Source organism: Suncus etruscus, chromosome X (genome assembly GCF_024139225.1).
Source record: "Suncus etruscus isolate mSunEtr1 chromosome X, mSunEtr1.pri.cur, whole genome shotgun sequence".
NCBI classification, from domain to species: Eukaryota; Metazoa; Chordata; class Mammalia; order Eulipotyphla; family Soricidae; genus Suncus; species Suncus etruscus.
Window position 1 is genome coordinate 29733372 of NC_064868.1, and position 25264 is coordinate 29758635.

The 25264-nt window shown below is 37.4% G+C and overlaps 1 protein-coding gene across 6 annotated transcripts in view; it reads right to left on the bottom strand.

Annotated features, from left to right (window-relative positions):
* Positions 1-25264, bottom strand: part of DMD (dystrophin) — a 2686579-nt gene that overhangs the window by 60926 nt on the left and 2600389 nt on the right. For 3 of the 6 annotated variants that reach the window (XM_049766732.1, XM_049766737.1, XM_049766733.1), the window contains 7 exons: positions 15837-16003; positions 13582-13693; positions 10856-10992; positions 10114-10152; positions 5862-5927; positions 4677-4742; positions 1849-2007 (listed from right to left, as the gene is read on the bottom strand). In XM_049766732.1, coding sequence (XP_049622689.1) covers positions 1849-2007; positions 4677-4742; positions 5862-5927; positions 10114-10152; positions 10856-10992; positions 13582-13693; positions 15837-16003 — 746 coding nt within the window. Of the gene's footprint in view, positions 1-1848; positions 2008-4676; positions 4743-5861; positions 5928-10113; positions 10153-10851; positions 10993-13581; positions 13694-15836; positions 16004-25264 lie in introns of those variants that run through there. The other 3 variants (XM_049766734.1, XM_049766735.1, XM_049766736.1) reach the window with 2 other exon arrangements.

Sequence of the window (25264 nt, forward strand, 5' to 3'; positions counted from 1 at the left end):
ATTTATGTCAGCCCCAATTCTGCCTACCCTACATTTGACACACTTAACATTTGAACATCCATGCATTTTTATAATAATCCTAAATAATAGGAAAGGATGTTTTCTTCCTTTCCTTTTGATGTTTTCTCTATCATCTTTACTGCCAATTTTATAAATTGGGCCTAAAAGATAGTTACTACTGGTAAAATCAAGACAATGTTTAATGTTACACCTCCTCAATAGTATGCCTGTGATTTTCTTACTGTATTTATCACTTGGGTTTTTATCCGACAGTTCCTACTAATACACACTGCTGTGTGCAGAGGGGGAGCATTAAGAAGATAAAGACAGAGCACATACTCTGTGGAGACCCAGATTCGAACATCAGAACTAGGAGTGGTACCCTGGACAAACCAACAAAAGTTGAAGGCAATCCCTGTCTCAGAATTACTATCCCATTACTGAATGGCATTAGAAATAATTGATAAAAAAAGGCACATAGTTCTCAAAGACGGTTAGCATGCTTTGAGAATGTAGACAAAATTTGACAGATAATGTCTGAATGCATCTAGTAGAGCTCTGTGGAGAAAATTACTTGGAGCCAGGCACTGTTGATATGGCCATGAAGGGAGGAAGTTACAGCTTGACTGAGAGGCGAGTTTGAACTTAAACCAGAAAGAGAGTAAGAACAGAATTGGTTCAGAATTGGTAGCTACAGAAGTACAAAAGAAGATAAAGTGGTCAAAGCAGGTCAAGAACAAACTATGGAAGGTTTTAAGTGCCCAGATGAGAGGCCAAATTTTTTGAAGCAGACCAATTGATGGAAGACTGTGACAGTAGTTCTTGGTTCTGGGAAAAATCAGTATGGAGAATTTATTGGAGTGGGAAAGAGAAAAAAAGGAGCCAATTGGATAAGTAGTTCTGGCCATAGGTCAAAGGTATTAAGAGTTAGAGAGAGAGGGCAGTGTGGCACTAGAAACCAGTGGATGAATGACAGTTTGCTTTTTCATCTTGAAGTGACATACTCTCAAGGGCACTGGTCTTAGACATACTAGTGTTGCTCAGATTAAGAGGTCTTGGTGCCTTGGGCTAAACCAAAGAGATGAAAGTACTCAAATCCCACAATTTTCAGCAATTTCTCCTTTAAAGACCCATCTGGTGACACTTGTCTAAAGAAGACATACTGTGTTAGAAGTGATCATGTACAAAAACCTTTCTTAACTTCTTGTGATACGGCAAATGTAATACAAAAAGTACAAGTTGATTTGCATTACCCTGACAACACATAATATCCCCAGTTTTGCATCTTGGTCCTCTTTGTGGTCATTATGAATTTCCTCTAGTCTTTTGTTCTATTATTTCTATTTTTACAGGAATATCTTTGTCAGGTGAGGAGTGACAACTGGAATTATCTCACTGATCCGCTATGACGGCGAACATAAATGATTTCTGTATTTGGCAGGGAAAAACAGGATGAACTAATTTGTTCCCAAACATAACCAAGCCAGCAAACCTGCTTTCTTAAATGCTTAGAGAGAGTTATGACCCAACACATACAAATCACATCATTATAAAATGTAATGACCTGCTTTATTCTTAAATTCTATTCTTGAATATGAAATCAAAGCCTCTGGAACACATGCAACAAATCAAATATCACAATCAGCATTAATTCCTCTCATCCCTAAAAATGAGTTCTTAATTACACTTTTACATTTATGTTCTTGCAGATAACAAGAGAGAATCTGTAAATTATTGTAGTACACAATTAGACATAGAACGACTCTAAGTGAAGATTCCTGGCACTTTTCTATGTGCGCATGTGGATGCACTCTGCATACCAATGACAAAGCTAGAAATAAAACTCACCTGTTTTCCTCCTCAAGATCTGCTAGGATTCTCTCTAGCTCCCCTCTTTCCTCACTCTCTAAGGAAATCAAGATCTGGGCAGGACTACGAGGCTGGCTCAGGGGGGAGTCCTGGTTCAAACTTTGGCAGTAATGCTGGATTAACAAATGTTCATCATCTCTGGAAAATAAAATCAAAGGTTTTGGTTTTTTCCCCCCCCTTATTTGGCTTTTGGGGTCAGGGACTCGGGTGTGTATTTAAAAATAGAAACATTTATTGCTTTTCACAATTACCCTTTTTTTTTCCTGCTTCTAAAAACATTTGGAAACTGTTGACGACTCTGGTTTACCATCCTACTGGAGACAATAAAAAGTGTTTCTGGTTTATATTTTCAGTAGAATCTGATTGGCCTATTTACATAGGGAAATGAATGGCAGAATTACAGAAATACTGAGACTCTATGCTGACAAATAAATAATTAAATAAATAATTTAATAGTAATAATAAATTAAATAAATTAATAAATATTAAAAGACATAATAATAATGGGTATATAATGTTTTTGTTACCAAGCTTGTCATGATAATTTGTTGAATGTTACTGATACTGACCAGGAAAATTACTGCAGTCCTTAAAAATAAAAGTAAATTTCTTAAATAACCAAAAAGCAATGCTTTGATAAGCTTGTTTGAAGTTATAAATGCCACAGAAGCAGGATTGCATTGATAATGAAATTGCAGACAAGTTATGTTGTTCCAATTATTGTTTAGATGGAAAAACAAGAAATGGAAGGAAAAAGTTAAATAGTTAAAAAAATAACCCTAAATGCTGAAAGCAGCTTTTAAGGATTAATCTTGAGGAACAAATAGTGAAAGGGGCTGGGGATTTGGCTTAGTGATAGAACACTTGCCTATGTTGCATGCATAAGACCTTGAACTTAATCCCTGCAACACACACACACACACACACATACACACACAAAAGTGTTATTTTGGGAGGTAGTTGCAATTTTTTAGGAAACTAGGAACTCTCTAACACAAGGAGAAATTATCTTCTAAATGCATTGCTTCTGGCTCCTAAACATCCTGTGTTCTTCCAAGTTATAAGAACTTCATTCTGTTCTTCATGAGAGGTTACAACACTTTGCTTCTGGCTAGATATCATTAAAATGATATATTCATATTCCCTTTCTTCACACCCACTTAATTTTCTTTTCTCATCTCATGCCTTCTGAGTTGAAAAAAAAACCCAGATACTTAGAGGAAAAGCCTCCTGATTTAAAAGACTGTACTCTGTCAACTCAGAAAACCAGCTGAGAAGTGAAAAGTTAAACAAAAATAATCATTGGGTATTAAAAAACAAAGATTTAAGTGAACCCATCTACTAACCACTTCTCCAGAACTGTCCCTAAATTATGATGTTTGGCATCCAACATTGGATCAAAGTAAATTGTATGTCCTCCAAATGAGTTAAAATTAATTTTACTTTAAAAGGCACTTTTACTATGTAATTTATTATCTGTCTACCCAATTTTTTAAGTTTTATTGCTAGAACTTACCAATTTTAATAACAACAGTTATAACTAAATTGCTCTCTCATAGGCAGGCAATGACCAGCAGAAATTGCTACACAGAACTAGCATTCTTTTTTTGTGGAAGAGCTTCTGACACTTCTCAGTGATCTAAAGAAGAAATTCATTCTATTGATTGACATCTGGTTGATTCTTTCATCACATATTTCCCTGTCAAGGTTTTTCCTGCTGTAAATACCCTTAATATTTCCCCTCATAGATGACAAAAGAGAATGTACCGAAGCTATGTTTGTTGACTTCTCACTAAGAGTTGACTCGATTCTCTCTCGTTACCTCGATCTTCTTTATAGAACAGATGAGAGGATTTATTCTCCTGTCTCCAATAGCCATTTATATGTACATGCTACTTTGATACTATTTCCCTCAGCCAAGTCCTCCTAATGGCCCTTCTGTCAACGGAGTGTGACTTTGGGCTGCCTCACCAAGTACATATGATAAAAGAACCATTCTTCCCTTCACCTCTATCTTTCAAGACAAAGAAACGAGACACCCATAACTTATATAACTAAAAGCAGCATCTGATTCTGACTAGATTTTTTTCTCTTAATGACTAGTTCAGTGAGAAAGTCCTACTTCCCCTACTCGCATTTTGAAAAACCATTTCCCTAGCTCTGTTCTCTGTTACTTTAAGTATCGTACTCTCCTTCTTTCTCAAGTTTTAACATAAGGGCTGGTTTCTCACTCAACTAAGAAACTGTAACCTGAATGTATACTATCTCTTATGAAACCCTTTACAAAGCTGTCTCACTGTATTTAACTCGTGAAGCTACTACATCACAAAATCTATGACTTTTCAGATAGATGAAGGAAGATGGCCACATAATCTAACATATGGGAATACCAAGGCAACTATTCCAGGATTTTATTTCAACTCTCTGTGAGTGGAAAAAAAACTACTTAGCCACCTTTTAATATTAATATATAATTCCTTTAAGTATCCGGCAGGTTTGGTCAAAGATTAAATATTTATAAGGATTGAATTATTTGTGACTCAGCAATATGCGAAGATATGATATTCACTCAGAATAAGGAGAAATGTTTTGTTGCTCTGGAATCCCAATCATACCAGAATTGGGGCGAGCTCATTCTGTGTCAGACTGTCAAGAGTGAAAAGGAAAAAAAAAAGTTAACTGAATGGCTCTTTGTAAGACCAAATGAATAAAATGCTCATCCCTATCTGCTATCCTATCCTACCTCTAAATCCCTCAAAGCAATTTCATCGTCAGGAACATTTTGTAAAAAGAGATGGGATACTTACATGCTCTCATTAGGAGAGATGCTATCATTTAGATAAGATCCATTGCTGTTTTCCATTTCTGCTAGCCTGATAAAAAACGTAAAAGCTCATTAAAACTTATGTGACTTCTTAAAATCTATTCAAGACCTAATCGAACATTCCTGAAAACTAAAGAATAAATCATGTCAAGAGGAGATGGAATCCTTCAAATTGAAGGATGTGTATGCTGACCTAGCCATTGGAAGCAGTGAATGGTAGACCACAGCTAGTTAGTAGCTTTACATTATGCTATAAATTCTAAGGGAAGTTGTATTAAGAAGCTGTTTCTTCAGAGACTGATCTTTTACTGAGAACAGACCTTTGTTTTTACAAGAAAAGCTCTCCTAACAACTGCACTTCAGACCTTACACTAACCCCTTGTTTTTAAAGACAAAGCTTACCATTGATGACTTACTATGTGTATAAATCTGAATATATGTGTGTATATATCTCTAGTTAATGCTTTCCACAGTTGATAAGCATGTAGATTCAGAAGTCAGAGTATATTTAAGGATGCATTCACAGCTTTCTAAACTTATGCTATTCATTTTTATCTTTAAAAGCCTCCTTCACCTCAGACAATAATAAAATCTTTTCACAGCTTAAATACAGGTTAACCAAACACTTACAGATCATCTTAACAGGCATAAGATATCTTATAATTAGCAATTCAGTTCTTAGGTATAAAATGTAAGCACAAAGCAGGGATGAGGGTGTGGGCAGAAAGGTATAAGGATTAGGAAAATTAATTATTCACTTCTTTACAGCAAATTATGTCAAATAAACACGCAAGTGGAATGCCAATGTTTTCACATTCTCCCCTTAATACAAATATCACTTATTTACATATTTATGTCTGGTTTGGCAGTTTGCTAAAGTTAGATGATTTCTAAACCAAGTTATTACACATGCTCAGCATACAAAACGGAACAAAGCTATCAGGAATGCTTCAAGATCAGGGTCAAGGAAATTGTTCTGGACTAATGCTCTTAGTGGTGTTCAAGAACAGCATGCAGTGGAATGGCATGCACGTTAGGGGGCAAGTTGATTAGTAGAAATCAGACAAGATTGGGGGGGGGTGAAGATTGGTTTAAAATTATTATAGGTTAGCTTTCCTTGGTTAGTTATTTCAACCAATATTTGCCTGGCATTCAACTAGTCTCATACCTGCTAGCATAATGTTCAATGCGTGAATGAGTATCATCGTGTGAGAGCTGAGGGGACGAGGCAGGCCTATAAGGCAGAAAATGTGATTAGTCATAGATACCATCCTTTCATGGAGAAAAAAAAACCCACCACACAGAATGCTTTTATTCTAACTCTATGGATATTGTACGCATTTAGTTGTTGTGCTTCTTAGAGATACTGGGAATTTAAATCCTGATTTGAGGTGTGAGAGAGGATTGGTCATCCTTCTGCCTTTCTCAAAAGCCACAAAGAAATGATCGAAAGCTCTGGAAAGTTTCAATTACAGAAAAAGGTTGGGGTAGACAATTTGTGTGATATTCCACCAGCCTACCTTGTTTGTAAATTCTCTTTGCTAGCTTCACATTTTAACAAAGTATGCTTGTGCTGTTTACTAGCTGTCATTTTATTCAATGTCAAGAATGGTTACAGCGAACAATTTTAGTGCCAAAAAGGTCACTCCAATCCATGATTTCTTAACATCCTAAGCACCAAGATGTCTAATGTCTATATAATTTTGTTAAAGTAGTACATCTACCAATTTTAGCAGTAAAATCATAATATACTCACAGAATGTACATTCACAGAATAAAATTACTCTGAAGTTATTAAAAAGAATAATTGGGTTAAAGAAAATATCACAATATCTGACATCTTTATTAGGGATACAGAAATAAACAGAGAAAAACAGCACACAACGTCTACATATTTGGGGGTCGGAACCCCATTTAAAAAGTTTTTCCCTCACAGACTACTTTTTATAGGATTAATAATTTTACTTTTCTTTTGTATGTGATCTATTAATTATCCTTAAAATTTTTATAATATCTTTTAGATTAACCTTAGGGGGAAAATCCACTGCTTCTGAAAACGAGTTTGGGCTTGTGCTATTTTGTTTAATTGGAATAGGACAAAAGGGCCCTTCCATTTCTCTTTTGACACAGAAAGCCCTTAGGTAAAGGCATAATTCCAAAAGTTGGCAGCAATCTATTAAGTGTGGACTGTTTTTAGTTTGACATCCAATCAACAGTCAAAGACTTGGTCAAAATAATTAGAATAATGAATATGTTTGGTTTTTTTCCCTTACATTAAAAGCATTTAGTTATCTTGTATGTCTAGGAAATATTATCTAAATCTACATTCTGTAAAGAAGATGTTGTAAAATGACTAGAACATATTACACAAATAACTAAGGAGTCTTCTCTGAGAAAGTTTAAATCTTATTTATGAACACAATGCTGTTGTGTCAAGTGTCACTACTATCAAATTTGGAAGATTTAAATTTGAAGTTTTAAATTGTTACCAGAAAAAAATGATGACCATGTAATTTATTAGGAAGTTCCAGAGATTTCCATGAAATTCTTCACTATCATTTTCAAAAGTTAATTTTTCCATTTGTGAAAACTCTAAAGTAGAAGTATGCTATGGTTTGCTCTGAAATAGTTATTTTGAAATATTCACTGTAGGGTAAGATATGTTAGTACTTGGATTATCGGCCTTGTAAACCTTATCTTCTGGCGCAGATCAGTCTTTCAATAAGGTACTTTTTATAAGCCAAAGGTATATCATCAAGGCAAATACATTAGCACTTCCTCTTATCTTGGTTGCTATCCTGAAGTCATGGGGCAGAACTAGACCAAGAAAACTCAGCATATAAATCTAGAATACTGAGCTTCTGCTAAAAATCCATATGCAGAGTTTTCACACTTAGCCTCGAGAGTAATTGCATGTTATTTTTTCTTGTTAATGTATATAACATCTAACAGAATGCATAAGCACAAGAAACCAGTAACCAGAAATCTAAAACATATGTGTGTATTTACTCTAAAGGAGGGACTGATTAAATAAGGAAATAAGACAAAAAAGAGTACTGGTCAGAGAACCATTTAAAAATAGAGAATTAGTAGGAGTCCAAACCATTTACTCCAGAAATTTAAGTAAAAGCAGAGCCTTCTAAACACGTTTCCTATTGTTCTCTTCTCCCATTTTCTAAATACACAAGAATACGACAAGAAAGATGGTCTCTCTTATTGCTTATGGTCAATGACATCTCTCCCACCACCATTTTCTCCTATGTGAAAACTCCATCAAAAATTTTCATTCATGTAATTTTTTTTTTGGTTTTTGGGTCACACCCGGCAGCACTCAGGGGTTACTCCTGGTTCTATGCTCAGAAATAGTTCCTGGCAAGTTCGGGGACCATATGGGATGCCAGGATTCGAACCACTGTCCTGCATGCAAGGCAAATGCCTCACCTCTATGCTATCTCTCTGGCTCCTCATTTAACTTTCAAAGCAGAAGAGCTAAAACCAATTTTCACTGTCCTACCTATGGACATCATATAAAGGTTTATGCTAGATTCAATGCCAAATAATATCACAAATATAGGTAGCTAAGGATTTTGTCTAAAGAAAATCTAATGATGTGGATCTCACTAAACACTTCGATTCTGTGATCCACCTGAAATGTATTAAATACTGTCACCATTATAAGATTTGATAGCATCAGATAGAATTCTTGCCAAATAAAATACCTTAGGGCCTGGTTTCTCTGCCTGAAAAGGCTAGCATTACAATCTATTTTATGCACTGTTATCCCATGAATACAGATTTTAGAAAAAAAATAATGGTATTAAAGAAAACAGTAATTATAGTCTGCTTTCATTCTGGAAAATCACAACTTTCCACTATTTTAGGATAATCTAACACATATTTTATAAAAAGGCAAAACTATTTTCTAGTTATTAATGTTCTCTAATAAGATTCTTTTAATAAATATGTTATTAAAGTTCTTTAAAATTTAGAAATATCCTCTAAAATAAGTTACATACAACTGAGAACCATGATTTAGCTTATTAGTCTATACAGCAACATCTTTCTTCTTTGGATATTTATTGGTTATTATTTTGCGCTACTTCTATCCATGCATTTAAAAATGTACTTCAGTATTTCTGTATTTCACATTTTGAATTAAATTTAATTTAAACACAGAAAAATATATTTGCTCATGAGAATCCAATTAAGGATTTTTGTATATCCGTATCTGAACTGTATTATTACAGGTTCTAACTTCAATAAGAAATAGATAACTCCGTTCAGGGAAAAAATATACAAGAAAATAAGTGAATCTAAATAATCCACTTAGTTACTTAAGCATGATGGGTAAAAAATAAAGTAGTTATTGTATTTTATATTTCAGTTGTGGGGCAAAATAATGAAAGTTTAGAACAAATATTATACTTCTTTAGGATGATAGAAATAAATGTAAACCTTAATTCACCATTTGCTTTCATCATTATAGGATTTCTTTAAAAGTATTGACTTTAATTACAAAGTAGAGAAATAAAGGCAACCCAAATTAAATATTTTTCTTATATATAAAGTTATTTGACTTTATGTATTTAATATACTTTATACATAACAAAATGCTATATAAACCACATAAAATAAAACTTCAAAACATGCACACTTGTATAATATATAAATCACACTGGCCCAAAAAAGTTTTCTAACATTATAAGTTATGGAATAATCCAATTATTATTGGCATCTAATATTAGTATTATTAATACACAATGGTAATAATAACAAACTATGATAGACATTTCTTTCAGTGTTACTGTTGAACGTTTTATGAGCTGAATACTTAGCTTGGAGAGGAGAGCAAAGTGAGTTTATTTCAAAACTGAGAACGTCATGCCTATAAAGATTAGTCAAATAGCATGGCACTACTTGACAGAAAGCCCACACACCACACTGAAGTGCCTCAAGCAAACTCAAACATATTAGCAAACAAATCCTGCTGGTTTTTAAAGGTCCACTCTAACAAGCCCGAAAGAATAAGCCATTATCTGTCTGAAGGTCCAAAAGCATTGGATATCAAGAAAAGGAGTTGTTACATAATTAGAATAGTCTTTTCTGATTGTACTGGAAGGATTATAAACACCTCTCCTAGGAATTCAACTAAAACAACTCAATTTCTCTGCTGCTAACTGGTGTTCAAGACCAGGATGTCATTCCAATATGACCAGGTGGATCCCTGAACACCTCACTTAGATTCTCCTGATCCACGGCAGATGGCACTCTTAAAAGTCTCATGAAGGGGAGGCAAATAATCAAAATGAAGGAAGGAAAGCTAAAGTCTTTAATACAAAAAAATAAAGAAACAGAACAAAACTTTAAGCATCAAGCAAGCGAATGTGTTGGTGGTGGTAGCACCCTTCAGCAGTACTCACGCAGAATCTACTGGCCAGAAGTTGATCAGAGTAACAGGACTGCAAAACAAAAAAATGGGGTGGTGAAGAGAGACACAGGCAAAAGCAGCTGCAAAATAATCACTGAAGGCCAAATGAAATAAAATCTGACCAATTAAGTATGAACTATGGAAAGCAACAGCCAAACTGAGGTGGAAAGTGAATCCAAAGGAAAAAAAAATTAACAATTGCGATTGGCATACACGTTGTGGCAACAAAACGAGAAGGTTGAAAAGGCAAAGACATCATCTGTTTGATCATGAGAATCATTACTACTTACTGTGAAGAAACTTCCTGCAATTATTTTTGTTTTCAAGTTGACAAAAAAGTGACTAGAGATGACCACACAACCAGATAAAGACACATCTACTGATTTGTGAGGAAAACCAAAATGAAATATTGAAATCACTCATTTGTAAACAGTCCCATATTTCTTAGAAGCCTTGAAAAGTAGCTGGGAAATGTGTGTGCCCCTGCCCCTGGACACTCCCCGCCCCCAAGTATATGAGAAAAAATTTAACATTGGAAAGGGTCATTGTCCTGGGACAACTTCTATAGGAACATGACAGTTGCACAGGAACCTGTTTTTCTCTTGTCAGTTGAAGGAGTCTAGGGAAAGAAATAGGAGAGACTGTTTGCATTTGGGAGTGAAAGAGAAGAGTCAGCTGAGAGGAGCTCCAATATACATCAAATGAGAAACGACTGTGCTCTGGCCACTACTCACGTTTCCATGTTGTCCCCCTCTAAGACAGTCTGCACTGGCAGGTAGCCCATTCGAGGATGCTTCGCAAAATACCTTTTGGTTCGAAATTTGTTCTTCAGTACCTTGGCAAAGTCACGGACATCTTCTCCAGACGTAGTCTGAAAGGAAAATCAATAGATGTCAGAGTAGGGAGGCAAGACATCAAAGATGAAAGTTCACTCTACACTCCTAGGGATATACCCTAAGAACACAAGAATACAACACAAAAAAACCCCTTCCTCACACCTATATTTATTGCAGCACTATTCACAATAGCCAGGCTCTGGAAACAACCAAGATGCCCTTCAACAGACGAATGGCTAAAGAAACTGTGGTACATATACACAATGGAATATTATGCAGCCGTCAGGACAGATGAAGTCATGAAATGTTCCTATACATGGATGTACATGGAATCTATCATGCTGAGTGAAATAAGTCAGAGGGAGAGAGAGACACAGAATAGTCTCACTCATCTATGGGTTTTAAGAAAAATAAAAGTTATTTTTGCAATAATCCTCAGAGACAATGAGAGGAGGTCTGGAAATTCCGCCTCACTTCATGAAGCTCACCACAAAGAGTGGTGAGTGCAGTTATAGAAATAACTACAGAGAGAACTACCATAATCATGTGAATGAATGAGGGAACTGGAAAGCCTGTCTGGAGTACAGGTGGGGGTGAGGTGGGATGGAGGGAGATTTGGGACAATGGTGGTGGGAATGTTGCACTGGTGAAGGGGGGTGTTTTTTACATGACTGAAACCTAATCACAATCATATTTGTAATCAGGATGTTTAAATAAAGAAAAAAATAATGGTGAAAAAAAAGAAAGTTCACTCTACTGTGTTGGCATCAGGGTGGTGGTGGGGGAAGTTGAAAGAAAAGGCTTTGGAATCAGAAAAAAATACAAGAGTACTGATCAAAGGAAGCAAAAGGTCATACACAGTGATTTCTAACCATTGGTGTGTGGACTGTCATTAGTTGGTAGATGTCAAAAGGTTGAAAACAAATAGACTAATGGACTGTAGTGGGGGATATTTATATTTCAGAGGTCATTATATATCTTGAAGAGATGTGAAACTGAGCCCCTAACAGTGGTCCTCAAACTATGGCCCGCAGGCCACATTTGTATTTGTTTCTTCATTGCAAAATAAGATATATGCAGTGTGCATAAGAATTCGTTCATAAGTTTTTTTTTTTACTATAGTCAGACCCTCCAATGGTCTGAGGGACAGTGAACTGGCCCCCTGTTTAAAAAGTTTGAGGACCCCTGTGGCCTAAAATAGATACTTTCATAAACTATTACACATCAAGAAAGTTAAACGTTAGGAAAAAAGTTAAAACCATGCCTTCAAAAGATGTCTTGGCATTGACTAGTGGGGTTTATTCATGTGTATTATTTACCTATTCAAGACTAAGGATCCTGGGGCTGGAGAGATAGCATGGAGGTAAGGCATTTGCCTTTCATGCAGAGGGACAGTGGTTTGAATCCCGGCATCTCATATGGCCCCCTGAGCCTGCCAGGAGTGATTTCTGAGCATAGAGCCAGGTGTAAACTCTGAGCGTTGCTGAGTATGACCCCCCCCCCCAAATTAAAAGACTAAGGATCCTAAGTGAAATGGGCCAACTGCCCCTCTAGCTATTAGGATGAATGAAGTGTACCAGCTACTGGGTTATTCGGGAAATCGAAAGTTTATATAGGGGTCCTCAAATTGAAAACTTGATTTACAGCTTCATCATGTGTATTTTCAGAACTGCATTTCCCCCAGCGACATCCTCTTTCACCCACTAAATGTCAGTCTATTCACAGCTTGGTGCAGTCTTTACCACAAAATTCCTTTATGAAAGGAATCAGAGTGAAGCAATGGCTTCACAGGGAGGCTCCACCTATGATATGAGAGATACCCTAAAGTAGAGCTTCTCAAACCTTGATAAGTGTAGCAATGCCCCTGCAGACCTTGCTAAAACGCATGTTGGAGATTAACATTAGCAGGTGGAGGTGAAAGGTCTTCATTTCTAGGAAGTTCCCAGTATATATAAATACTGCAAACCATCTCTTTGCAGAGCAAGCATCCCATGTTTACAGAACATACGATTTACACCACAGTATAGCTGTTTTGTTTTGCCCCACAAATGAATTTTCTAAGTTCTATCAGTCAGTGAACACTTTCTCTAAATACTTCTCCCACTGAACACCTCCACTTCTCTTGACAATAGAACCTTGGGCAATCTGTTTCGCCTCAGGACCTGAGTCCTCTGAAATGTATAAATATTATCACCATACCAACTTCACACATTAACAGTTAAAAGAGTAAATGCCTACCATTTAGTGAGTATTAAACATACAAAATAAGCAAGAGGTATTCAAAATTGCAAAAGAATATTGGGAAGTTTATATCACCCCCTCCCCCTATATCCAACATGCCTCAGGCCACAGAGACCTTCCCCCAATAAATACTAGAGTTGGGCAAAATAAATGAGAAAAAAATCATTCCTCCCAGCATGCAAACAGCATTTCAACAGCTCTGAAGAATACTGCCCCTATGCACTAGGGATGAGGTAAATCCTGGAGCCTATACTTGAGCCATTTTAGCAAGGTAACATCTGGGATGCTTATAAATCACATCATTACACATGATCTACAATACTGTACAAAACTGAAACGTCTCCCAGGTGAAAACACCCATGTCGGGGAGGCACAGAACTTACCGGAGTGCAATATTCCACCATAGGGTAGTGCATTTTATGGCCCTTTGCAACTCGACCAGAAAAGAAGCAACTTTGGCAGATGTCATAATTAAAGTGCTTTAGACTCCTGTACCTGGTAAAGGGGAAAAACAGACACATACGTATTTCTTCATGTCAAATTCCCTAAGAACACTCTTTTATGATCCTTCTTCCACACTATCTTAATTCTAGAAACAAAATTCAATATTCATTAATCCCACAAGGTAAGTGATTCACTTCCTACCTCCAGATTGCTCTGGTTCATCTCCTACAGTATCAAAATATTTTGGCAGAAAGATTATCCTATAAACATACGGAGAGAGAAGAAAAACTCGGCTCTTATTTAAACTCCCCTAGGAACTCTTTGAGATTAAGTAGGAAGGTATTGGCAAACTTCCAGTCTTTTGAAGACCAAATACTAGAATTTGAAAGAACTTCCAGAACAAAGGGAGACTGATGCATTATTATACCCCCCATTATGGGAACATGATTTTGAACCAATTTCCCCTGCAAATATAAAGGTAAAGCAATTTTATAAGACAAAAGAAAATTAAGCAAGAACCCTCAAAACAACACTTGCTTTAATTATATTTTCTGGCCAATTTATAAGATTACTCTTAAGATGGCTCTTTGGATGATCTCATTTATCTATTTCAACCACAAATGATAAAAAAATTCAAAAAGAAATAAAATTTGGGATAAGATGAAAGAATTTAAAATCTGTCAGTACTACCTGTGGCATTCCCCTTTTTCAGGATACTGTCTACTTTGTTCCCTAATTTTCCTGCCTTTTGCTTTTCAGATAAGAAACTGTGCTAGTTCACAAATACATTCTTTATGGCACATATGGGAAGGGATGGGGGAATTACCCATTTTAGATCACTATCACCTTTTAACTGTGGGGGGGGGAGAGAAAAGGGAATTGCTGATTCCTAAAATAATCTAACTTGATAATGGCAAAAGAATAGAAAATGCTTATATATAGCACTTTTCCTTGTACATTTTATAAAATTCTCCTGGGAAGGCTGAGAATAGACTGTTAAGTACCATAATGAAGACACCTATGTTCTCCCTTATCTACCATGCTATGTTATTATTCTTACCTACTCAAACCCAGAAAGGAAAGGAAGTGTCCTTTGTACTACCTACTAAATGTTGACTACCTAGGCTGTAGAACTCACTAAAGGGTTTTATAAAACCTCTTTGTAAATAGAATGGAGTATGGAAGAGCAAATACCAAGGGTAAATGAGTACAGTGAGTAAAAGCCACACAGATGGAACAAAGTAGTTATTAGGAAACAAAGTAGTAAAACAAGTCCGAGCATAACTAGAAAAGACTGTTTACTTAGCTGTTAAGTGGCTTCTGAACAAGCACTGACTATATTGCTAGGCTATAAATTGGGGTTCATTCATTGCTATGGAAACAGTTATGGTGCTCCCGATGTTTAATATATATCATTGTTTCAAATTTTAGATTAGAGAGTAATATTCAATACAAGTTCATTTCCAAAGATCCTGTCTCCTCAAACAGGTCAACAAGGGTAAAGATTTAAGAGCCAATTGCTTATTGTGATATTTGAAAAACATCAGAATAGTAACCTGTTAGGTTTCCTATCTATTCTACTTTTAAACTTATCTGGAGCATTTTTCAAGCAACTTTGTGAATTTTCCTTTCGTTGTATACTTTATATACCCTTAGAAGTTCCCTTAGGGCACTATGCAGAGTATAATCTGATTCACAGTTAAGTTCTAAGGTGCTTGAAACAAAAGTGATCCAATGTCAGGAAGAATAGACTGAGCTACAAGGAGAGGATTCCCCAAACAGAGTCATCTCAAGCTTTAGAATGGAGTTTCAGATCATTTCTGTACACGGAGAACACCTTAGCAAAAAGAGATGGTCAAAATGTTTGGATTCCATGGGCATGGGCCCAGTTACTGTGTAGACGCGTCGGATAGTAATATATCTTGGAATCAAGCACGCAGCCCTGTTCACCCAGGGATGTGACTCTGAAGAGTTAAAGTGAGGAGAGACACTGTTTAATGATTCAGAGCCATCGACTTAACCTAGCAATCAAAGGGAGTGAGGGGGGTGATCAATGTTCCAGCCCAGTCACCTCCTTTCCCACTGTGAAGTGGAACCAGCACAGAGCAATGGGCATAGGAGATAAAAGACCAAGTCACGAAACAGTGAGAATCAATAAGGGGATAAAACAGGAGAATGTAGAACTTGTAAGTACCTGAATCCAATGATCGGACACTCCTTACAGATGTTACACTTGGCTTGATGCTTGGCTGTTTCTGCAGCAGCCACTCTGTGTAGCACAGGCAGCCATACCATGGACTGGGGCTCCAGTCGCATCCAGTCTAGGAAGAGGGCTGCTTCGATCTCGGGCTTATTATTAGCCTGCAAAGACAGAAGGAAAAGTCATGCCAGGCCAAAGAATACAAGAAGGGAAAGGAGGCAGCTGTCAGTTCTAGTAATGCATGAATGGACAGACACAAAGAAACAGAGTTGCATAGGGAGGCTTCATTTATGTGATCTATTTATGGAAACGTGCCCCTATGGAGCCCAGGAGCCACCTACCCCCGAGGTGTGGGGAGATGACAACCACTCAACTGAGTGATGCCATGACCATAAAGCCAAGCCAAACAAATCCCACAGAAAAAGCAAAGCAAACTTCACACCTGAGTGCAACTATCTGTAGCTCATTTCTGAGACTAGATACTCAAGTGTTAAACCAGAGTAAAATGGATGTTTATTGGTATTTCAAAAGAGGGGGAAACAGGGGCCGGGTAGGTGGCGCTGGAGGTAAGGTGTCTGCCTTGCAAGCGCTAGCCAAGGAAGGACCGCGGTTCGATCCCCCGGTGTCCCATATGGTCCCCCCAAGCCAGGGGCGATTTCTGAGCACATAGCCAGGAGTAACCCCTGAGCGTCAAACGGGTGTGGCCCAAAAACCAAAAAAAAAAAAAAGAGGGGGAAACATGAAACAGGGTTACTGATTCCCCATCCCCCAAAGTACTTGTTTATATATATTGCATTGAATCATAATGAAGAGGCTTTAAAAGTCATCTGAAATTGCTTATACATGAATGGATACGGAGAATATTATGCTGGTTGAAATGAGTCAAAGGAAGTGGGATAGATATAGAATGATTATACTCATTTGCAATTATATAAAACGATGGTATGGTAATAATATCAAAAGACAATAGAGATTAAGTGTCAGGAAGATGGATCCATGGTAAAAAGCTTGCTGCAAAGAGCAGGGAAGTACAGTTATGGCAGAGAAGGGACAACTATGTCAATGACAGTTGCAAATGAGCATTCTGGACAAGAACTAGGTGTTGAAAGGAAGTATAGTGATATGCTTGATAGCTATTCAGTAATACTGAAAACTAGTATAAAGAAAAAAAAAGATAGATATTGAAGAAAAACTGTCCGCCATAGAGGCAAGCACGAGGAGGAGGATGGAAACTGGGGACATTAGTGACAGGAAATGTGTATTGGTAAAGGGATGGGTGTTGGATAATCTATGACTGAAACTCAATCATGAAAAACTTTCTAATTGTGTATCTCATGGTCAATTAAATTAAATTTAAAATTTTTAAATAAAAATAAGTCATTTGCTGGGACAAGGGTTAAGGGTATTCTGGTACATCAGTGTCATTATGGAATGATAGAGCTAAATATCCAGAGTTCAACAACACAAAAATCATGAGATCCAGACTTCAATAACCAAACTTAAAAAGGTGCCTGAGGGAACAGGAGAAAGGGAAGTTGGGAACATGGTGGAGGGAGGGTGACACTGGTGACAGGATCAGTACTGGAACACTGCATGTCTAATACCCTAATAGCTAAAAAAATATGCACAGATGTTTGGCTGTTTCTGTGGTAGCCACCCTATAAAGTGCAGGCAGCCACACCTTTGTCACAGTGTTGTAGTAAAGTAAAATGTAAAAAATAAAGTATTTTAGCAGAGCGAAAGTCATCTGGCTCCAATGCTTGTTTCTAGAGATATAAAAATGGAGCCAACAATGAAAGAGATGGCTTAGCATTTAAGTGGTAGCAGATCTGACCCTAGAATCCTAACCTCCTGGTTGAGTGCTGTTTTCCTAGTGGGCTGTTTTAGCTTTTCAAAATATAAATTTTAAAAATACCATTCTTACCCAATAGTATGATTTTTTGAAAGCCTGAAATATGGCCAGAGAGACTGCATAGGGGCTTGGGTGCTTGTCATGCATATAACAAATCTCTGGCACCACATGATCCCTAAGGCACTGTAGTGGATCACTCCTAAAGATTTTGACAGAAAAATTCACCCACCACCCCAAAAAAGTAATGGCCCAACCCCCCAGAGAAAATCTGACTATATGTTTGGGCAAACATAGCAAGTGGGAAACATTTTTAAGAAGGCCTGCTCTAGGCACACTTTGAATTTAAACCTGAAAAGACTGGGTTTTAGTGGATTCCTAACAATTTGAAGCTCATCTTTTTTTTTTGGTGTGAGGGGGAGTTCTTTTTCATTGCTCCTACATATCAAATTTTCTTTTTTTTTCCTTTTACATTTCAAATTTTCCCACAGGGATGAGATCTACCCTAGTAGAGCCTAGGATACATTGTATTCAATGTCTGAGAAAAAAAGTTCCTAGAACCCATGTTGTTGCTAGCTACTTTCCTTAGATCTGGAATGTTTTTTAAAAACTGCTCCACTTTTGTTTTCTTTATGAGCTACAGTTGAGAAGTGAGCACTAAAGGCAGTTGCTGGTCCTCTGAAAGTGATCTGTCCTTGCCCTTTCTTTTGTGTATCTCTAGGTTTTTGTTGATAAATTTATTATACAGTGGCATTTTGAAACCCATGGTTTAATATCTCTAGTCTGCTATAGAAATTTCTCAGTATCAATAGTGCTTCTCTATTTGGCCTTCACCTGTTTACAGAAATCTATTAAATCAGTGTTATTCTTTTTTAGTCTAGCCTCTATTTCTCTGAAAAGACCTTCCTCATTTTTCTTCTTCTGTGTTTCACCCTAATAATTCTTGTTGTTGGACTGCATAGGAATTTATCTCTTTCATAGTCTCCTAATAAGAGCTCACATAATTTAAAAATTTGATTCTTGCATATTAAAAAAAGATCTCTAGATGTTCTAGTGATGTAATTTGTAGGTTATTTCTAAAGTTTATAGATCCCTGAAGAGTTTTTCAATATTACTATATTAAAAATAGGGTAGACATAATTTTCATAAAATAATTTGCATAATCATTTCAAAATGTCAAATTACTGTGGGTCAGTTTCTGTGGCCCATAGTTTCTCACTCACCTTGGATGTTTTGTGATTTGAAAAGGGGCCACTCACAGTGATGCTTGCCTAGGAAATATCAGTGCTTAGGCTTAGTTTTGCTTTGGGGCCACAAGTGATATACCATTCAGTATCCAGGGAACCATGGAATTCTGGGAATCAAACTCAGATAGCTATACATGCCAAGTGTTACTGAGAGTGGTGGCTAGACCCCCTGCACATCAGCCTTGGAAACAGTCTCCCAGAAAGGGCGGGGGCCAAAAAGAAAGAATTACAGAACTGCATTGAGGAATATGGTTCCACAACAGAGTGCATGCACTGTTTGGGTTCTTACAAGATAAATGTACTTGAACATCTGTGCAGATAAAGTACTTCTTCACACAGAGGTGCACTCTGCCAGCAGAGCAGAGGCACCAGAGCCTAACCAAGCTTCCCTTTTCCATTCATTGTTAATAGGACTTTAGGAAAAAAAAACCTCTTTTTTCTTAATTCCTCCACTACAAAATGGAACTTTCATGTGTGCCTACCATGTAGGGTTGTTTTAAAATAGAAATAAACGAACACAGCAAAGGTCTATGGAACAGTGTTCTGCCACCCACCAAGAGCCACATTGGTATTATTATCCATCTGACCCGAAAGCCAGATGTTGGTCACCGTCAAAGTCTTTGAAATTTGTGACGGGAGATACTGTGCTCGCCCATGAGTCTTTATTCATATGCCTTTTGTTTCTGCATCATAGGCCAGATCTTGCCTGGCCACTGCCCTTTTGAAAATTGTTATCCAAATAGGAACTGCTACAAATGGTATCTCCTTTTCTCTTTACAGTCTAATTGGATGGCTTTCTTTTATTCTGTAGTACAGGCTCACAAAGAGTTTCTACTTAACTCAGATCTCTGGGTCAGTGTTGCCCAGTGTATCCAGCTAATCAATTACCCAGCAAAAATGCTTACTGAAAAGGTCAAATTAGTTAAGGAAGCGTGGCACACTATATACACCTCTGAAAATTCTTAATGCATGATAACTATTAAAAACTGAGAAGGTTGTCGCTAAAGTAAAGTATTTGATGCCAGAATTTCTACCACTAGTTGCTCAGGGATACCAATACCTCTATCTGTATATTCTTTCCAATTTATAAGGTCTTTTAATTGAGACTAGCACAAGGTAATAATGCCCTCCCTGGTGTGCATAATGGGAAATGTAGTTCTCGGCTATTTCCAGTGATTGCTCCATTGTGCAATAGGGACTAGCTTCTTTTCCTTACTGTTAAGCCTTTACCTTAACATTTGTGCCCATCTTTAAATCATGTCAATATCTTAAGGCTCCTATCTTACAGACCAAAAATTAGCCTTTCTTTCCTATTTGTTTGTTTGTTTGTTTTGGGGCCACACCCAGTGACACTCAGGGGTTACTCCTGGCTCTGCACTCAGAAATTGCTCCTGCCTGGCTCTGGGGGCCATAACGATGCTGAGAATCGAAGGTTTCCCGCATGCAAGGCAAATGCCTGTTGTGCTATCACTCCGACCCTAGCTTTTCTTTCTGCCTCAGTGCAATTGTTACATTTTTAAAGATGCATTTATCTTCATTTGAAGGCCTATGTTGCCTATGTTGGTAGGCACCAAGGATAAACAAGAGTCAAGGTCACCGTCAGCACCTCAAGTTAAACTTTGTAACCAGGACTGAGTCCTCTGAGGTTGCTAGAACTTTGTTAACACCCACTCTTTTTTGCACACAAAGACACAATGAAAAAGGTAGTATGTTGAAAAGGACCACTAATTTATTTCTCTAGAAATTACAGTACACTTTCTACTTGGTTTGAATCTGTATAATATTTCTCAATTTGGTTTAAATTAGAGCTTGCTTATGAATTCAAAGGTAGACTGGTACATGAAAGGAAATAAAAGAGAGAGAGAGCTTCTGTTCATTCTGGATAACAAAACAATCCTTACTGTGATTCAGCAATAAGTACAGCGATGAGAAACCAAAAACAAGGGAGCAGGAATGTGGCTTAGTGGTAGAGCATGGGCTTTGCGTTTATGAGGTCCTGGGCTTGATCACTGGTACCAAAAAGTAAAAGACAAAAAGAAACCTCGTATTGGTGATACGTAAATGCTTGCAGAGCAAGCATAGTATGAGGAAAAGATATCCTTACCCTCAGTGCTGTTCAAACCCTTCTTGGAATAACAGTATCTCATTCTTCTTGTTACAACTGACCCAGAAGGCTCAGCAGAAAGGTACCGTGATAATTAAAGGGTTTGAAGCATCTACAAGAACAGCTTAAGGGAATTGGGATTACTTAACTGTGTGGGAGGGGGGGCAGCTGTTGGGGAGGAAGGCAATGAGCAAGAGATGCTGAAGGGGCAATTTAATAACAGTTTTCAATTATGTGAATGGCTCGTGCATAGGGGCCTGTGACCAGCTGTCCAATCCTCCACTGAGGACAGAACAAGAACAAACAGGCTTTAAGAAGCATGAATTTTTGCTATAATTCACATGGAAGAATTTCTTGATGCTGAAAGTGGTGAAGGCATTAGAGCGAATTACCAAGGGAAGCTACAGAATGTTCTCTACTTTCAAAATACTATAGATTCTCCTGTTCTTAAAGGTTGGAAATTCTCAAGCATTTAAGGACCATGATTTACCATTTTGACTCTTTAAAGACCATTCATCTATGCTGACTGACATAGCTGAGGACAAGAACTGGGCATTTATCTTTTCACTTTATTTAATCTTTCTTGGGATGGTCACACCCATGGCTGTCCAGGCTTACTTGTGGCTCTGTGGTCAGGGACCACTCCTAGTGGTGCTTGGGGGACCATATTGCAGTGCTGAGAATTGAACTGGTGTCAGCCAATCCAAGCCAAGTGCCTTAACCCTTAGGCAAACACTGCAGGCCTTGATTTTTCATTTTCGCTACAAACCCAATATGTATCTTTGTGGTATTATTAACTCCTTTTGTCTTGCAATAAAGGAGATCAAAATTTAAAAAACAGGAAAGAATCTAGGAAAAAAATAAATAGGGGTGGGCTAGAATGTTAAAAATATAGCATAATAAAATAAATCTGCAGACACACACAACCCCTCAGGTATCTTCTCTTGGGATTAATGATCATTTATCTTCGTTCCTAAATGCCTAGTTCATAGTATGTAAGCCAAAACTCGTAGGAGATCCCATTTAGATGGGGTTTTTCATTTTACCCATTATACAGGATGTAGTCACAAATAACAAAGGTATCATAGCCCCTCCACTGTGACAGCCACCATGCAGCAGTATCTTGGTTTTCCACCTCTTGTCTATGGGTCCTCCAATAACAGTCACTATCTACAGAGTGAAGGTCAGGAACAGGGTTATTTTCGCTGGCCTTTTGTAGCATATCACAGAGAGGCTTTATACAAATGTTTTCCTAACAAGGTATGGAGGAGGTGGAAGGAATTCCAGTTTCTGAAATTCTTCCCATCTATGAATGTAATCAGGAAAATTCTTTCCAATGACATTACAAGACGCTTTTGGAGTATATGAATTTGCCAGGGTAAAGCATAACCTTTGGGTTTCTTTTACTTCATATTTTTTATAAACCAATATGCATGGAAAGATCAGGCCCCCAAGAACTGCTAAAAGTTTATCTGAAATATACAGTATTCTATCAGGGTAACAGTATGGTTTTACAGCTACAAAAGAAATGTTGTGGGGAGATTTTGCCACAGGCCTTGCACCTCGGCTGCTATGCACACATACAGCATGCTTTAAAGAGAAGACAATTGAAGTTGGTGGATGGGGAGATGTGGGTGCACTCCTAATAAAATGAAAAAAATGCAGGAGAGGTGAAATTATAAAGGAGAATGTCTCCAGTCCTAGCTTGCAAACAAGGAGCTACTATCCTACAAACAATATTTACCTCAATCACCTTAGTTTCTCTCCTACATTGTCGATTATTTAGAGACAAGAAATATAGTTCTACAATCTCTATCAAAGTTTGCTGAATTGAATACCAGGGAGCAATCAGACTGTAGTACACTCACAATAAATAAAGATAATCATAATATCTGAATGAGATAACAATAAAATAACTGTCTTGTCAACCTGATGAATAACAAAAATACTTTGTAGGAATATAACTAAGCAAATTCTCAACCTGTCCAAAGTTTTTTTTCCCATACCTCGTGGTTTTCAGTGCTTACTCCTGGCTCTGCGTTCAAGGTTCACTCCTGAAGAGCTTGGGGAGATTATATGGGGTACCAGTGAATGAACCCATGTTGGCTGCATTCCAGGCAAGAACTCATCTGCTGTACTACTGCTCTAGCCCCCCGCAGTTTAGTGGTTTTTTGTTTTTTGTTTTTTTTTTTTTTTGCTTTTTGGGCCACACCCGGTGATGCTCAGGGGCTACTCCTGGCACTCAGAAATCACTCTTGGTTTGGGGTACCATATGGGACACTGGGGGGGGAATCGATCTGCGGTCTGTCTTGGGTCAACCCGTGCAAGGCAAATGCCTTACTGCTTGCGCCACAGCTCCATAATTTTAAGTAGTTATATTTTGTTTGTTTGGGGGGGTCACACCCAGCAGCACCCAGGTGGCCCAAAAACCAAAAAAAAAAAAAAAGCAAATGCCCTACCAGCTGTGCTAAAGTAAATGCCCTTGTTGGTTTGATTGTCATGGCATTATACACTAAAAGTGAATAATCTATTATATCCAGATTTGAACATTATGTTTAGAATTACCTGCTTTAAAATGTAAGAAAGCAATACAGAAGTTTATACTACGGAGCCCTGAAGGGACATAGTGGGTTTTAGTCAGGACAGTTTGGTAGCAGAGAGGACTCCTGACAGAGGAATCTTCTTTGGTGTCAACAGCTGAGGAAGCTGGGTGGTGCTACTGGTTTCAAGCAAAGTCAGGATCCTTCTGAAGGCCTGACAAAATACAGGGCAGACCCCTACAATATAGTAATTGAGGCGACTACCGTGAGAATGGTATGAAGATTGAGAAATTGTCCTAATGTTCACATCTTACAGACAACTTCAGAGTAATGACACCACCCACTTCCTTGAAATTCCTAAAGGGGATCTAATGGGCAGGCAACTATCCTCCACAGCATAGAAACAGCAGCTTTAAATAAGAGCCCATCACAGGAGGATTCAGTAGGAGAGCACATGCTTTGCTATATGTGAGGCCCCGTGTTTGATCCCTGGTTCCACAGAGTCCACTCCCAGAATCACCCAGTGGTTCTGGTGCCCTATCCCCAACCTCCCTTCACAAATACACAAATGAGAACTGCTTGGATAGGCCTGTCCAAATACTGCAGGGAAGAAACAAAAATCTTCCAAGCTAGAAGTTACATGGGGAAATGTAAAGATTGTATGACTGTTCTAGACAACTCTATTCAGTGTATTCCAGTACAAATATGGGCATACATTTACTTAGTTATGGCAAATAATTAAACCAAGCAAAATAAAGCAGGTAAGCTAGTATACATTTGTCTGTGTACTTATGGGTTTTTGTTCTGTTTTAGTGCCACACCTGGTGTCAGGGCTTACTTAAAATTCTGAACTCAGGGATAACCCTTGGTTGTAGAAGTCTATATGTAGTGCAGGGAATCAAATCATGGTTGGTCACTAGTTCAATGTTATTTTTCACTCCACTAGCTTTCTCTCATTTAGAGGAAATAAAATAGTTTAACACATACATATATAGAATGCAATCACTAAATGAATAAGATTTCCAAACATTGTTACTGACCAAAGGTACATAAATTTCTGCAAAATAGTAAGGACAAACCACAGATGAAAACATAAAAGATTAATCTCTCTTTGATCATTTCCATTTGCTGTTTCTATTAGTAAAATATTCCTATATTATATATATGTAAATTATTCCTACATTAAATATGAATAATCATTTCAATATCATTGCTGTTGTTATTTGGTGATGGCATTAATTGCTAACAGTCCAACTTTTCTAGTTCTCAGTGTATAAAAAAGCCCCCAAATTTGGAAAGATGTACTAATATTACGTTATCAAAACTGTGTGGTGAACTGTACTCTGTACAACAAAATTGAAAACTACCAAAAGAATGACCAGCCAGGGTCAGAGTGACTGTTGAGTGAGCTTTTATTACAATTTGTTTAACAACCTCTAAATCTACCAAGGGCATCAGTGAAATGTTTTACATAAGAGAAGTCTGTACTAGCGAAAACATAAAAGGAGAAACAAGAACAAGTTGTAAAGAATATTAATGACTCGTCTTCCAAACAATCCCAGTTTTTATGAAATGCAAATGAGCGATAAAAAAGTCTCGTATAAAATATTAGAAACTTGCATATAACAGCTAGATTAGAGGAAGGTGGAGTTTTTAGACACCAGGTCTTTGGGTTTTCCTTT